This window comes from Oryzias latipes, chromosome 21 (genome assembly GCF_053564925.1).
Source record: "Oryzias latipes strain Hd-rR chromosome 21, Olatipes_Hd-rR_3.1".
NCBI classification, from domain to species: domain Eukaryota; kingdom Metazoa; phylum Chordata; class Actinopteri; order Beloniformes; family Adrianichthyidae; genus Oryzias; species Oryzias latipes.
The window spans coordinates 20,959,678-20,972,810 of record NC_136257.1 but is presented as its reverse complement, the minus strand read 5'-3'; the positions used below and the strand labels follow the sequence as shown (position 1 = coordinate 20,972,810).

The 13,133-nt window shown below is 38.0% G+C and overlaps 1 protein-coding gene across 24 annotated transcripts in view; it reads right to left on the bottom strand.

Moving 5' to 3' along the window:
* Window positions 1-8,939, bottom strand: part of map2 (microtubule-associated protein 2) — an 84,930-nt gene extending 75,991 nt beyond the window's left edge. For 9 of the 24 annotated variants that reach the window (XR_013652884.1, XR_013652887.1, XM_078939891.1 and 6 more), the window contains exon 1: window positions 8,833-8,933. Coding sequence is in view for 7 of the 24 variants with exons in the window: in XM_078939891.1 (XP_078796017.1) it covers window positions 8,833-8,895 (63 nt within the window). In the remaining 17 variants the exon portion in view is untranslated. Of the gene's footprint in view, window positions 1-8,832 lie in introns of all 24 variants that reach the window. The other 15 variants (XM_078939893.1, XM_078939904.1, XM_078939900.1 and 12 more) reach the window with 6 other exon arrangements.
* Between the last annotated feature and the right edge of the window lie 4,194 nt (window positions 8,940-13,133).

Sequence of the window (13,133 nt, the reverse complement as noted above, 5' to 3'; positions counted from 1 at the left end):
AATACATTTAATACTGTATACACAAATGATTCAAGATGAAAGCATTCTTACACAGTAGGGATTTATGTTTGTGAAGTGCTGCTCAAGGGAGTGTGGAAGTTTGATGTCTGCGGTAATGAGCAGCCTTTCAGTTTCCACAGCAACACTGCAACTCCGTCAGTCTCCATAGCAACTGATGATAGCATTAGCTTATGCAGCCTAAGTAAAGGTTTATGTCAGAGGGAGGCTGATGGACTTCCTAGATTTTTCACAAATTGCAATTAACTGCACACGGTGGTGGATTTTGTTGGAGTGTGTAGACACACACCAAAAAAAATGAATTTCGGCAGAAGATGAAATGTAACCAATGATAATGAGTTGATGTGTTAAGCAGATTTCTGACAGTACAGCATCTTTAAAGAACCCACAAACAGATTATTCAGAATTTAAAAGGAGTCTGTTTTCAGCCACTAATCAACTTTTAAAAATTGTTAAATTTCAACTGACATATTACAAAAACCAGCAACATCAAAAACACAAAGAAATCTAATTATATAATTTTGATTTCCATTTCATGTAAAAAGTTTATACTCTTCTAATCAGCAAGCAGAAAGCAAAAATGCTATTTCGTGTCTAATAAGTGAAATAACAAAAGACATTACATTAGAGATAGATGTATAAATAAGCATACATTTAGCCAAGAATCCTTTAAAAAAAGATAGTTATTAATTAGCAGAAATACACTGGACAGATCACTTCTGTCGTAAGGCAATGGATTTTGAAACCCTAAAAAGAGGCCTAAAGTTTAAAGGTAATCCTGACCTGGGGTTTGTCAGCCCGCCTCAATAATCTTCTTCAAATGTCTGAATATGCAGGACATTCACAGGTCCACCCATCTGCCAATCAGGTGCACACGCTCCTGACAAAGCCAAAATCTAAGTCCAAAAATATTCTTTAAAAAAGAAAATCCACAAATGCAGAGCCTTCATGAGTCAGAAATGACTTAATAAAGAGGAAACAAGTTTTTAACACAAGGCTGTATTTATAGTGTAAATATAACAATATTGTGAGTCAATAGATGCCAGCCACTATGGTCATTTAGGGAAGTGCAACATTTCTGGGTTTGGGTCACATGAAAAAGCATTAAATCTTTGAAATTAACTATTGGCAGAACGGAAATTAGTGTATTTATCATCCTTCTTTATTAATTTATCTAGAGCGACGCATTTTATAATAACATGCAGCAGACAATACGTATGGTAAAAAAACAAAAAGGATAAAAGTCTTTTCATGTAACTTTTAAACTATGAGAATATGACTCAACTACAAAGGGTGTCAAGAAATGTTCTTTAAAGTTATTGTTTAGGACAAAGAATCATTGCAAACCTAGAGCAAACCCTAAGTACACCTTCTTTAGTGTGACAGATGTTCATATCAATAAAAACCAGGTGGGAAAGGGGGGCTAAAGATTAATCACATAAAAAGATTTAAAAAAAAAAAGAAAAACTTGACCCCCTGAAAATCTGCCCATTTGATGTAAGGGCAGTCTATACTTCCATACTTTTTAACATATTATGCCATAACTTGTTTCTTTTGGTTTGTTTGAAATATTTGTGCTGTTTTCATTAAACCTGTGTGTGAACCGTTTGTGTGTGCGTTTGTTAGAAGTCTGCGGAGGACGACAGCTGAAAAGATAAAAGGTAACACTTTTCATGTCTAACTTGTAAGCATTTGGGGATTTCTCACCGAGTTCAAAAATACAAAGCACACCCACTTGACAAAGCGTCTGATGACACATCTGGGAGCTTGCCTCGCTAAAAAAAAAAAAAACGAGTAATACCCAACACACCAGACGGTGTAAAGTCAGCACTTTTGTATATCATTTCTAAAATTCCTCTGTCTAATAATTAACAATAAACTCTATAAGTTTAACAATAATATTGTTGATAAATTCTCTTAAAGACATTTTTCTGCCCATCATCCAAAAATGTGATCCAAAAATCTAAAAGTGTGACACACACAGCTTTCCATCTTTTGGTTTTCTTTGAGGGAATATATGTGCTTCTTTAATGTTGAGTTTATTGGTCATAGCATCTTTAGTCATTTATTGAGCTTAATTTTTTATAAGATGATGTTCCTTAGGAAGTTAGGAAGCTGAAAAACAGACACAAGTGACAGCATGAGGCTAGCGTAATACAAGTGAAAAGAAGTCATCCTTTTTGCCTGTGCAGGATGCCATTGACTATTATTTTCCAAACAGGAAGTACCCGTTGGTTCCAAAAAAACAAAATCCCATAAACTTCTATTGAGAAATAAAAAGTTATTGCTCATCTTTTTTTTTGTATATTTTTGCTAATCATTGTTTCATGATAATTTTGCTGTAGCACTAGTTATTCAAGTTATAAACTGTCTAATCGGATGCCTCAATAAAAGTATGGGGTCTCACGTCAAACATTAGATTGACAGATTCTCCAAAGCCCACTTTTTAAGTGGTAGGGGTGTGGACTTCCAACAAGCTCACTCCTGATTGGCAAGAGTGGTTGCCTTAGTAATGTTGACTGAGGCCAACTAGGGGGCGGCGGAAAAAAAAATCACTGCTTAATGATGTCTACTGGCTCTAACATGGCCGCGACTATATCGCACAAAAAAGGTAACTGATTTGACTTCATTTCATTGGATCAAGAACCAAGGCATTTTCTATGGGTGACGTTACAGTCACTCGGTCCAGTTTTTATATACAGTCAATGGTTGATGTCGATGGAATTCATTGAGACTAGTGATAAACAATCTAACATCATCAGTGTAAATATTATGTCTATTCAAGTAATTGCCAAAGAGATCCATTTCTAAAAAAGGCCGGATTTCCTTGTTTAGACAAGAATCCTCGGCAATATTTTCAGAAGCTGTTATGTCAGTAGCTAAGATCACCCACTCTTGAGTCGATCCCAACTCTCCTAGCTTATACCTCAGACAGGAAAGATGACAAGTTTGGTGAGGTCATTTGCCAAAAGATTACACTCCACTTTCTTCTTGACTGTACAACACAGCGGAGTTCAACATAAAAGAGGAAATGATGTCAACAACGCAGTCTATTGTGCACTCACAAAGTCTCCTAGCATGTAGTGCAGAGGATGGGCACATCATCTAAACTCCATGCTTAGATGATGTGAGTCACCATGATGTTTTTTCCTGCTTCAGCCCACACATATTTCCATCAGCTTTTTGTTTGGTCTGCTATCCACTGCTGGTTGAAAAGAAAATGGCAGCAGAGAAATAGAGTCATCCTGTGTGTCTGCCATCATGGCGAGAACCGAAATTAAATCCCAACATGAAACTCTAGCTGCATGTTTTGTCTTTTTTAAGATAGTTTTATATGTGACCTGGAGCAGACATACATATGTAATTTCTAGATATACCTGCTTTGTTGTCAACTCAGGCTTATCAGAACTCCTGCGGTTTGTCCTTTTGCAAAATTTGGACCTGCCGCTGCCAGTCTATTATCTTTATCCGCTAACCTGCTACAACCTCTGAGAGGTTTAGGAGGAGTTTCTTTTTAGAGGAACACCAGCAAAATCTCATGTATCTTTACGTGGGTACATTGCAGTATTAATTCTAGACACGGTTTACTTGAATTTGATCCTCGCCATTAAATCAGACTGTGCTGCGGGTTTAATTACAGACCACTCTAATCCCAATTCATGTGACACCCAGTGCTTGAGTTCTTATTTTAGAGTACATCCATTTGTCAAGAACGATGACATTAAAGAACAAGGATTTATTAAGAGGGATGAAAATCTGGTGCATAAAGAAACTCTGGAAAAATGTATAACAAAAAAGGTTATCCCTTTCCCTCTCCGATCATCTTTTGATCTGTTGTAAAAAGCGTTCCAAGTGGTCTTTTAATTATGTTTATACAATTTTTAGTTCAAATAAAAAAAATAAAAAAAACGTGCCATTTTCTAGGACATCGTTTCTGCAGAGCAACAGTTGTTCATTAGAAATTAGCCTCTAAGTTGTGAATGGGACTGTTGCCCCCACCCCACTTCCCAACATCCATCTGTGTATATGCTCTCCTGCTCTCTTACAGCCCCTCACAACTTCAACCCAACATTACTAGTGCTACACTCAGTACAATATCAGAGCTATCCAGCCACAGAGTTTAGATCCATACGCCAGCTCAGACGAGGAAAACAAAGACGTACATGTATCTATTTGTCTGCAAGTGGATCAGAATCGAGCAAATCAGGCAGCTTGTGACCTATCAATTATAGCTTCACAACTACAAACATTTTTTGTCTGTCCCTGATTCCCAACAATTTAAAAAAATATTCAGAAATGCAAGTTTAAGCTTTATTTTTTATATATATATAAGTCCTCCAGCATGGGAAAAATGCTTAAATGTTAAAACAAACACCCGAAACACAATTTTCAGATCAGACCAGTAAATGAGCTTCATTGTACATGAAAATTTAAAAAAACAAGGAAAATGAGGATTAAAAGAAAAAAACAAGGCCTATCCAAATTAACACTTTGTTGTAAAATAGAGCACAGAGCGCAGACAGTTTTGAAAAAGTGAATAACTGTTAGCTGCAGCTCATAATATGTCTGCCTTTTTCTAAAACATGGCCCAATTGTAAATTAATTCCAAGAGCAAAGCTAAAGTCAGAAGCACATTTGCATTTCAAAGCTGATAAAAACTTAGTATTTTGTGCCTTATTTTCCCCTCCTGATTAAATACGCCTCGCCATCTTGATATATAAATATTATTTGTTCCATTTTCCAGTACGTGTTTATTGGTGTATGTTAGGATCACATCAAAGCAAGTCTGTCAAACAGGAAGGTGCGCAGGATTTTTCCATGAAGGGGTTTAAATCAGTGTTCACAATACAAGAAAAACTCCGGAACTGAAAAATTAAAAAGTTAAAAAATCTGCAATAAAAGAGCAAAAATAAAAATGAATAGTGAGCAGATCCTACAGTCCAGGAGCACTGCCTTGCTAGTCCATCAACAAACTGACTATTGTTTCAATCCATTAAGTAAAAAAAATCTGCAGAACACAGATCTAGAACATTCAAGACTGGCAGTTGCTTGGCAGGACTGTCAGCTGTCTGCTTCCCTGGGTTAGAACTGCTGCCAAAGTTACCACTGAGAGTCTCTTTCTCATACAAAGAGACTCTCCAATTTCCCATCTTTCCAATTCGACAAACACAAGCAGACAAAAACACGCCGATCATCCAGTTAAGATTCAAATGTGACAAATGAGGACCATCCGTTTGAGCGCGGCTGTCCAGCTAACTTAGTATCTTTACAGGAATCAGGATTAAGTTGTCTTCCTCACACACAAGGCTTATGTAAAGCTGATCCAGGGTGCATGTCACAAAGCATGAGAGTGAGTTAGCAGGCTGCAGCACTGCTACGCTGCCACCTCTTCCCGGACAGCTATCTTTAAAAAAACAACATGTAATCTTAATAATGACAAAAACTTTTACAGAAACCCAAAGGCCAATAGGTCAGACTTGATCCTACTGCTCATTGCACAAAAGCACTTATACGTCTGACCATTTTAACTGTAATTAAAACCCTAGAAACTGTACATTTGGCCTCATAATTGCTTAGTCAGACCAATAAACCTTTGTTAGGTTTAGGGAAATATCACAATGAATGTTAAAACTACCTTTTAATGACAAGGTAACTTACATACTGTATATCACCAAAAGCAGCAGTATATCACATTTGCCAAAGGATGATGGTGATGATTGGTTTACTTTACTTCTTGCGGGGAAAAAGTGCCCCGATACCATGTTCATATGTTAAAAAATTTTTTTTACCTTCTTTCCTTTTCCAACTTGAAATTTTAGTCCTACAAGGACTCTGTCATTAGAAAATGTGATTATTTTTTGCCTTAATGTTTACATGTGGGCTGTACACCACTATAGTACATTGATTGTTTTTATGGGTCATTTTTGACCCGTGAATTATAAAAGCATTTTGAACACTAGAAAAGGTTCGAAGGCTACACACAAACCGATACACAAATATGCAAGGGTTGCAACACAGGTTAGCTGCTAATGATACAAGACATAATACACTGCATACTTTGTCGCACAACCCTACTATGCTCTTTCACAAGTACTATTATAGTCATGTACAGACACTTTTATACTCTTACACAAACAGAATTAAACTCTCACATGCATACAAACAAACTATTTTACGATCATTTTTGGGCCCTACACAATGAACATGTGCTGCAAGTTAAGGGCCTATACCATGCAAAAAAGATTTTTTGAGCTTTTAGGTGTTTTCTTTATTCCTCACCGAAGCAGTATTTTTAATTTCTAAGTATTCCTCTAAAAACCTGCGCCCTCCCAACCCACAAAACAAAATTCTTACGAGCTGACATAGACCAGTGAGAACAGCCTCTTGTCTCTGTCTGGCAACAACCCTTTCATTTTATTTGCACATCTATCTTTGCAAAAGTTTGGATGTTTTTTGTTTTTGTGGGCGAGATGCAGACACGCTGCCGAGACTGAAAGAAAAAACCTGGAGCAAGATTCATGAGGTTTGCACTGCTACGACATTTCACACCAAGCCTCTTCCAACCGTAGGTGGCAGACATGTGCTAGTAAATAGTAAAAAATAAGCCCCTCCCTCCTTTTCTAGTGTGAACACCATGAGCTGAATGTGCATTCAAGAGCTTTACATACATGCATACTACCACAGTTATACACAAATACAATTAAAATCCATTTTTGACAAAGAAATTCCAGATTGTTGACTGAATTTTCCACTAGAATTTAATTCATTCAGATGTAATTACTCCACATTTACAGAACAGCAATGATAAACTATTACTGTGTAAAATAAAACTGGTATGACAGTTGGTTTGTGTCAAAAAAGTGTAATAATGTTCACTGGTAATCATCATTTTGTATTTTGTGGCAAAAAAATCTGATTAAAAAATAAATTACATTGAGTAGAATCTAGAAGAAAGAAAGGTCATTTCATCCTGCACAATTGATTTTAAATTTTAAAATTTCAATTAAGCTGCTTCATTTTAGGGCTTTGGTAAAGTGGGTCATTTTTGACCTGTAGGATAAGGGGAGTAAAACAGAATGTTAGGATCGCACAAGGGTTCACAAAAAAAAAAAAAAAAAAAAAAGGTGCAAACTACTTAGACAAAGGCTTTATTTTTGATCTGTTAAATTCTTTGGAGATTGCTTTTGAATCAAAGGAAGGCAAAGATTTTTTTTAAAAAATGTTAATAATTGGGGTGGGGGGAGGGGGGACAGTAGAAAAAGCAAACTAGTAGTAGATACAATTGGCAATAGCACATATGTTCATGTTTAAATATACCGGTATATGTATATGTATATATGCTTATCCACACTTCTGTCCACTTAAGTATCTACCCAACGTCAACACTCTACCTCATTGCCACCTCTTGCACATCTGACATGTTTGCACACAAAATTTGGACATTCCATATTACATTTTCTATTGTACACTTGTACGTTGTACATACTGATTTATTTAATTCTATATTTCGTTATTTTCGTTATTATTGCACTGAAATGGTGAAGCTTCAATTTCATTGTACAATGAACAATGACAATTAAAGCAAATCTAATCTAATCTAATCTAAGAATACCACACAGATTTTAAAAATCCTCCTACTGTTATTCAATAACACAAAAATATATTATTTTTTAAATGCATACATTTCCACTATAGATCAATCTGTTTTTAAGCATGTTTTTTATATGACATCCAAGCAATAACATCCTATGAATTGGGGAGGCACAAAGGAGGCTCCAGAAATTCCCCCAGGAGGAGGAGGAGAAGCTCCCAGCAGTCTGCCTGACTCCATGACTCAATAGATTCCACAGCCATCCCGAATGCACGGTGTATTTAGATGTACGTCCACGCGCTCAAGCAAGCCCCCTCTACATGGAGGAAATCAATTGCAAAGCCCTTTATGTAAATGAGAAAAAGGGCTGGAGTCTGCATGCATGAAGCTGCTGTCTGACATGAGCACCATCCATTCATGGAGGCACGGAGAAAAATTATATCATAGTCAAGGAATATCACAGGATTTTTCTTTTTTTTGCCTTCTTTTGCTGGTTTTTATGACCAACTCCTCAAATAGACAGCATGAAAATGTTCAACGTACCAATGACAAAGGCAAATATATCTTTGATATCTGATGTGTGTGTGTGCGTGTGACTCAGCACCTGTGTGGCACTCCTCACACTTCCTTTACATCAGTATAATCCTGGTGATATATACGTTTTTGCCTGCAAAGGCTTGTATAGGAAGATGGATGTTATTTCCATGATGTTGCATCTTTCTGCATTGTCTCAGAAATGCACATTGCAGCAGATGCATTGACTGAAGCTCCTCATTTGTTCAGTGCAGACATTGTTCATTTCAATAAATCAAATAAGAATGCGTAAATTGGACCAACAGGACTGATGGCAATTAGGTCAATCAGTAGTCTTCTCCACCTTGGAGATTAGGTTTCCAGATCTGTTGCTCAGCTGAGATTTCGCCTCAGACTAATTCCGCAGCACAGCCTGTCTGAAGCCGGATGGACACCACAGCTCAGCCAGCACCCACAAGAACCAGGACCCAGTTCTGCCGGACACGAACAATGCGTCTGCGCTCCATCCCCTCTGAAGGGGGGCGCCTCATCATTTCAGCTCCAGTGAAGCTTTCCTCTGGCTGCTGCGCGCCATCAGGGATACTTTCTGCAGCAGCGCCTGGAGATCACCCTTTCCCAGCTGGGCTGTGAAGTCTGAACTGCCGGAGAAAAAAAGAAAAAGAAAAAAAAAAGACCAGAAAATTCTTTACCTGTTCGCTGCTGCGGCGTCTTTCAGTCCAACTCCGCGTCTGTCGGACCCAGCAGCGCCGCATGCAGCCTGCCTGCACCGTAATGACGGGAGCATCTGCGCGCAAAGCTTTGAGGGAAACCAGTCATTACGGTACTGAGGAGAACCGCTTCCCTACAAAATACTGCAGGGCTTGATTTAAAAAAAGATTTAAGAATAATACATTTTTAAAATCCTTCAAATAAGCAAAGAGTCTGCCAATGGAGTAAGAAATTACCAAATACTTCTTATTTTAAGAAAGAAATTCAAGTCACTAAGACACTAAGACAATTTTCCTTAAACAACGATTATTTTACTGCTACTTTCTTGATAAATAAGACATTTTTTTTCTTGAAATAAAGGTGTCTTTACTTTCTTTAATGCTGCACTCAGTGTGTCCATCACTTAATGTGGGGGTCTTACCTGAGAACAGGCTCTCTCAGGTGAATTGTCTACATCTTGCTGCTGCATCCTTTCAGTTACCTGAAAGGTCCATAATCTAAGAAAGAAAAGAAAGTAACTAATTTGGTTCTGAGCAGAGGGAAATTAACTGAAGCAAAACAAAAGCATGTAAATGAAATAAAATGCTATAGAAATGTCCAGAGCAGAAAGATTAATAGCAAAAGTCTCCTTTTCCGTTCTTCTTTTATCCTACACATCCCCCATAAAAAAAAAAACAGATTAAAAACTAAAAACTACATCATGATCATGATCCTCACTTGAGGAATTGTTCCCCAAAGAACTGAAAGCTTCTGCTTCTGTGGAAATGTTTTAATGATTTTTATTGAATTTTAATTAATTTTAATGAATTTTAATGACTATTGTATATCTGTAATATCTTTTTTTCCTTCTAGTATTTTTTATACTCATCTCCACTGTTTTTTGCTCTATAATTAAATTGAAAAAACAAATGACAGCCTTTCCGTAAGTTCATAAAACTTGCTCATTGTTATTTTATTTATGACTATTTTCCATATATTATTTCTTTCCTCATTTTTTTGTCTTATCACACTTGAGGCATTTTAAGCTCTTTGTCTTATATATGTTTTGACAAAAAGTGTTAATTAAAATTAGATGAATATAGAAATATGTAGAAAAATGTATTGTTTGCTAATTTGTGTTCCAGTTTTTTTCTGCTTTTGCTGTTGTGTGCAAACTGTTCTAACTTTAGGATCATAGCTTTAACATTTTAGGATTAGTTTATTTTTCTTAGTCAAATTTGGCCTATCCTAGATTTTAAACATATTTAAACATTTTGAACTGTTATTCTTCCAAGTGCAAACCACTAAATTATTGATCAGAGTTTTTTCCTGACATATCAGACTGCACACTCGGCTCCTTAACAGTCCTAAACTTTACACAAAAAATGAACATATTTTTTTTATATAATTTAGGAATGCATGAGCTCATTGAAAAATAGAACAACACAAGTAAAAAACAAACATTTTTGTTTATAAAAGAAAACAGTAAATACATTCAAATGGTTTGCCCTTTTTTCTAATCCTAAGTAAGCATAAGTACAGATTCAAAGTAAAGATAGTTTAAAACCAAAATCATTTTGGTAAGAAATTCTGTAACCCTAATAACACATAGCCATGTGTTTATATTATAGGAAGCAAAGTTAACTTTTTTTGCTTCCATCAAAACTGTCTGTTAGTGTTACTTCAAACACTAACATAAAACATCCGAGCATGCATGATTCTTTTACCTGAGACTGGCATGTGCACTGACAGAAAACATGTTACTGAACGTGAAACTCGTTTTTTTCTGCAAGAGCTCCCTCTGAAGTGAATCTGCTGCAGTTACAGCCTTGTGGCAAAATGTCTGCATCATCACCATGACAACAGCTAATAAAAAAGCACATTTTGGTTTGCAAAATACTTTTTTTTCTAGTTTTAGCATTTACAAAACAAAACAAAGTAATTTAGCTTGTGCTCTGTTGCAGTAAAATCTCTTGGGGAAATTAAAAAAACATACTTTGTCAGGTAGGGAGGGCTGATGAACATGAAGTCCCTAACTTTTATAATTATTTCCTAGCTAATAGATTACAATATATTTTAAAATGGCATAATAAAAACACAGCAGATCACTCATGGATAGATGTAGAACAGTCACTTTGTGAAGAGATTGAGCTTTCAGATCTTCTTTTTATTAGCAGCTCCATCAAGCGGTACACTTGCTTTAAAAGTATTAATATCAAAACCAGGCTAACAGTCTGGTGGGATTTCCTTAAGATAAACAGCTCTTCCCTTCACCGAACAAACTGACACCCAATTGGAACAATCCTGACATCCTGATAAGCAAGAAAAAGCTGAACTTTCCAACCTGGAAGGCTAACAGAATTACTAGAACATATATCTAGAACATATAATTCAAGATAAAACATTTGTATCTTTTGAAAATCTAAAAGGACGGTATGGATTAAGTAATACAAATTTTTTAGAATATCAGCAACTGAAATCCGTAATAAGTGCAAGGTTTAATCCAAGTCATATAAACTTGACACTCCCTGATACAGTGAATACATTTCTGAAACTAACATCATACAAAATTGTGTCTAAAATATATATATATATTTATATTGGAAACCAAGTCACATTGCCAACAGAGAAGTGGGATTCAGACTTGGGTATTAATACAGACGACTCCTTTTGGTCACAGATCTGCTCAAACATATTTGGATTAACCAAAAGTCCGAATCTACAACTGATTCAGTTTAAAAGTCTTCACAGGACTCACAACACAGGACAAAGGATGTTCAAGATGGGTCTCAGAGAATCAGACATTTGTGGGTTTTGTAACAGCAAAACCCCAGATCATTATTTGCACGCACTGTGGCTTTGCACGTCGGTCTCCTGGTTTTGGCAGAAGCTGTGTGTAGATTTGTCAACCTGGTTCGACATCCCTATCACAGCCTCGCCATCTCTTTGTGTACTTGGTGATATGAGCGCCATCAGTATAGAGGAAAGATCGAAATCCGTCATCTTTACTGCCCATTACATTGCTAAAAAAAACAATCTTATTTAATTGGAAGAGTAAAAACAGCATCAGTTATAATCAATAACAGAACCTACTTTTGGATCATGCCAGCTTAGAGTTAACATCCGCAGTGAACAAAAACAATACAGAAGAACTTCAGTCTCTCTGGTCCCCTGTAATTAGCACCATCACCTAGTGGGGAGGGGTGGCCCATGTGCTTCTTTCCAGGGCCTCTGGGTCGGGGCGCGGTGGTCTGGTCTGGGTCCGGCTTCAGGGGGTTTTCCGGGGCAGGGGTCTGGGAGCTCCGGCATCCAGGTTGGGATCACTACCTGGGACATGGTAGAGCATGACAAGTCTTTCTCACATAACATCCTTACACATAACATCTCACGAAGAAGCCTGAGAATTGATAGTTGGGGGGGGGGGGGGGGGGGGGGGTAAATAAATAAAGAAATAGATAAATAAACAAGAGACAAATATAAATCAGTCAAAGGGGGAAAAAATAATAAAACTAAAAATAAAAAAGGGGGAAAAAAGGGTAGAAAAAAAGCAATTGAGGAAATAAATAAGGTCAAGTAGACCCCTCCCTCCCAATCAAGCTTTGTTGCTATTGACACGTAGAGACCATTAGTAGAAGCATCCACCAATTTTAATTGCACCCCTCCTAGAACATGCACCACACACTAAGCACCAACATACACAAATCCACTCATGTAGGGCCCTGTGGTGGACACACTTGGGTAATCAGACTCTACTGTTGTAGAATGGAAGAGTCTGTATCGACCCTGTCCACCAATTTTAACTGCACTTCTTTAACACGCACACACATAACGAGAGGGGGATGGTCACATTGCTCCCTGTCCCCTGCCCCCCACGCTGAGTAGGATGGGCCGGCGTCTGCTGCCAGGTTGTTGGTGGCGATGTGGGGGCTCCTGCGCCCCTGATGTTGCGGCTCTTTTCCGTGCAGGGAGGGGGTATACAACATCTGAGCGGGCTGGACAGCCTCCCCTGGGGCCCCTCTCTTGGGCATCTTTTCCATCGTGGCTCACAGCAACTAAAGCCTGGTCCTCATGCTCACCCTCCCCTGGCCCTGTCTGGGGCCTCCCCTGGTCGCCTGCGTCCGCCTTCCCACTCGGGCGGTCGGTTTCTGCCGCTTCCCCCCTCTTGACCTCGGTGGGGCTGGCGGGCAGGTTGCACGGGTGCGCAATGTGGGCTGACCATGGGCTGTGCCGGCCTGCCTCTGGGGTTGGGGGTGGGTGGGGGCTTGCGTTTGGACAATTGACTTCCATGCTATTGCATGGGCAG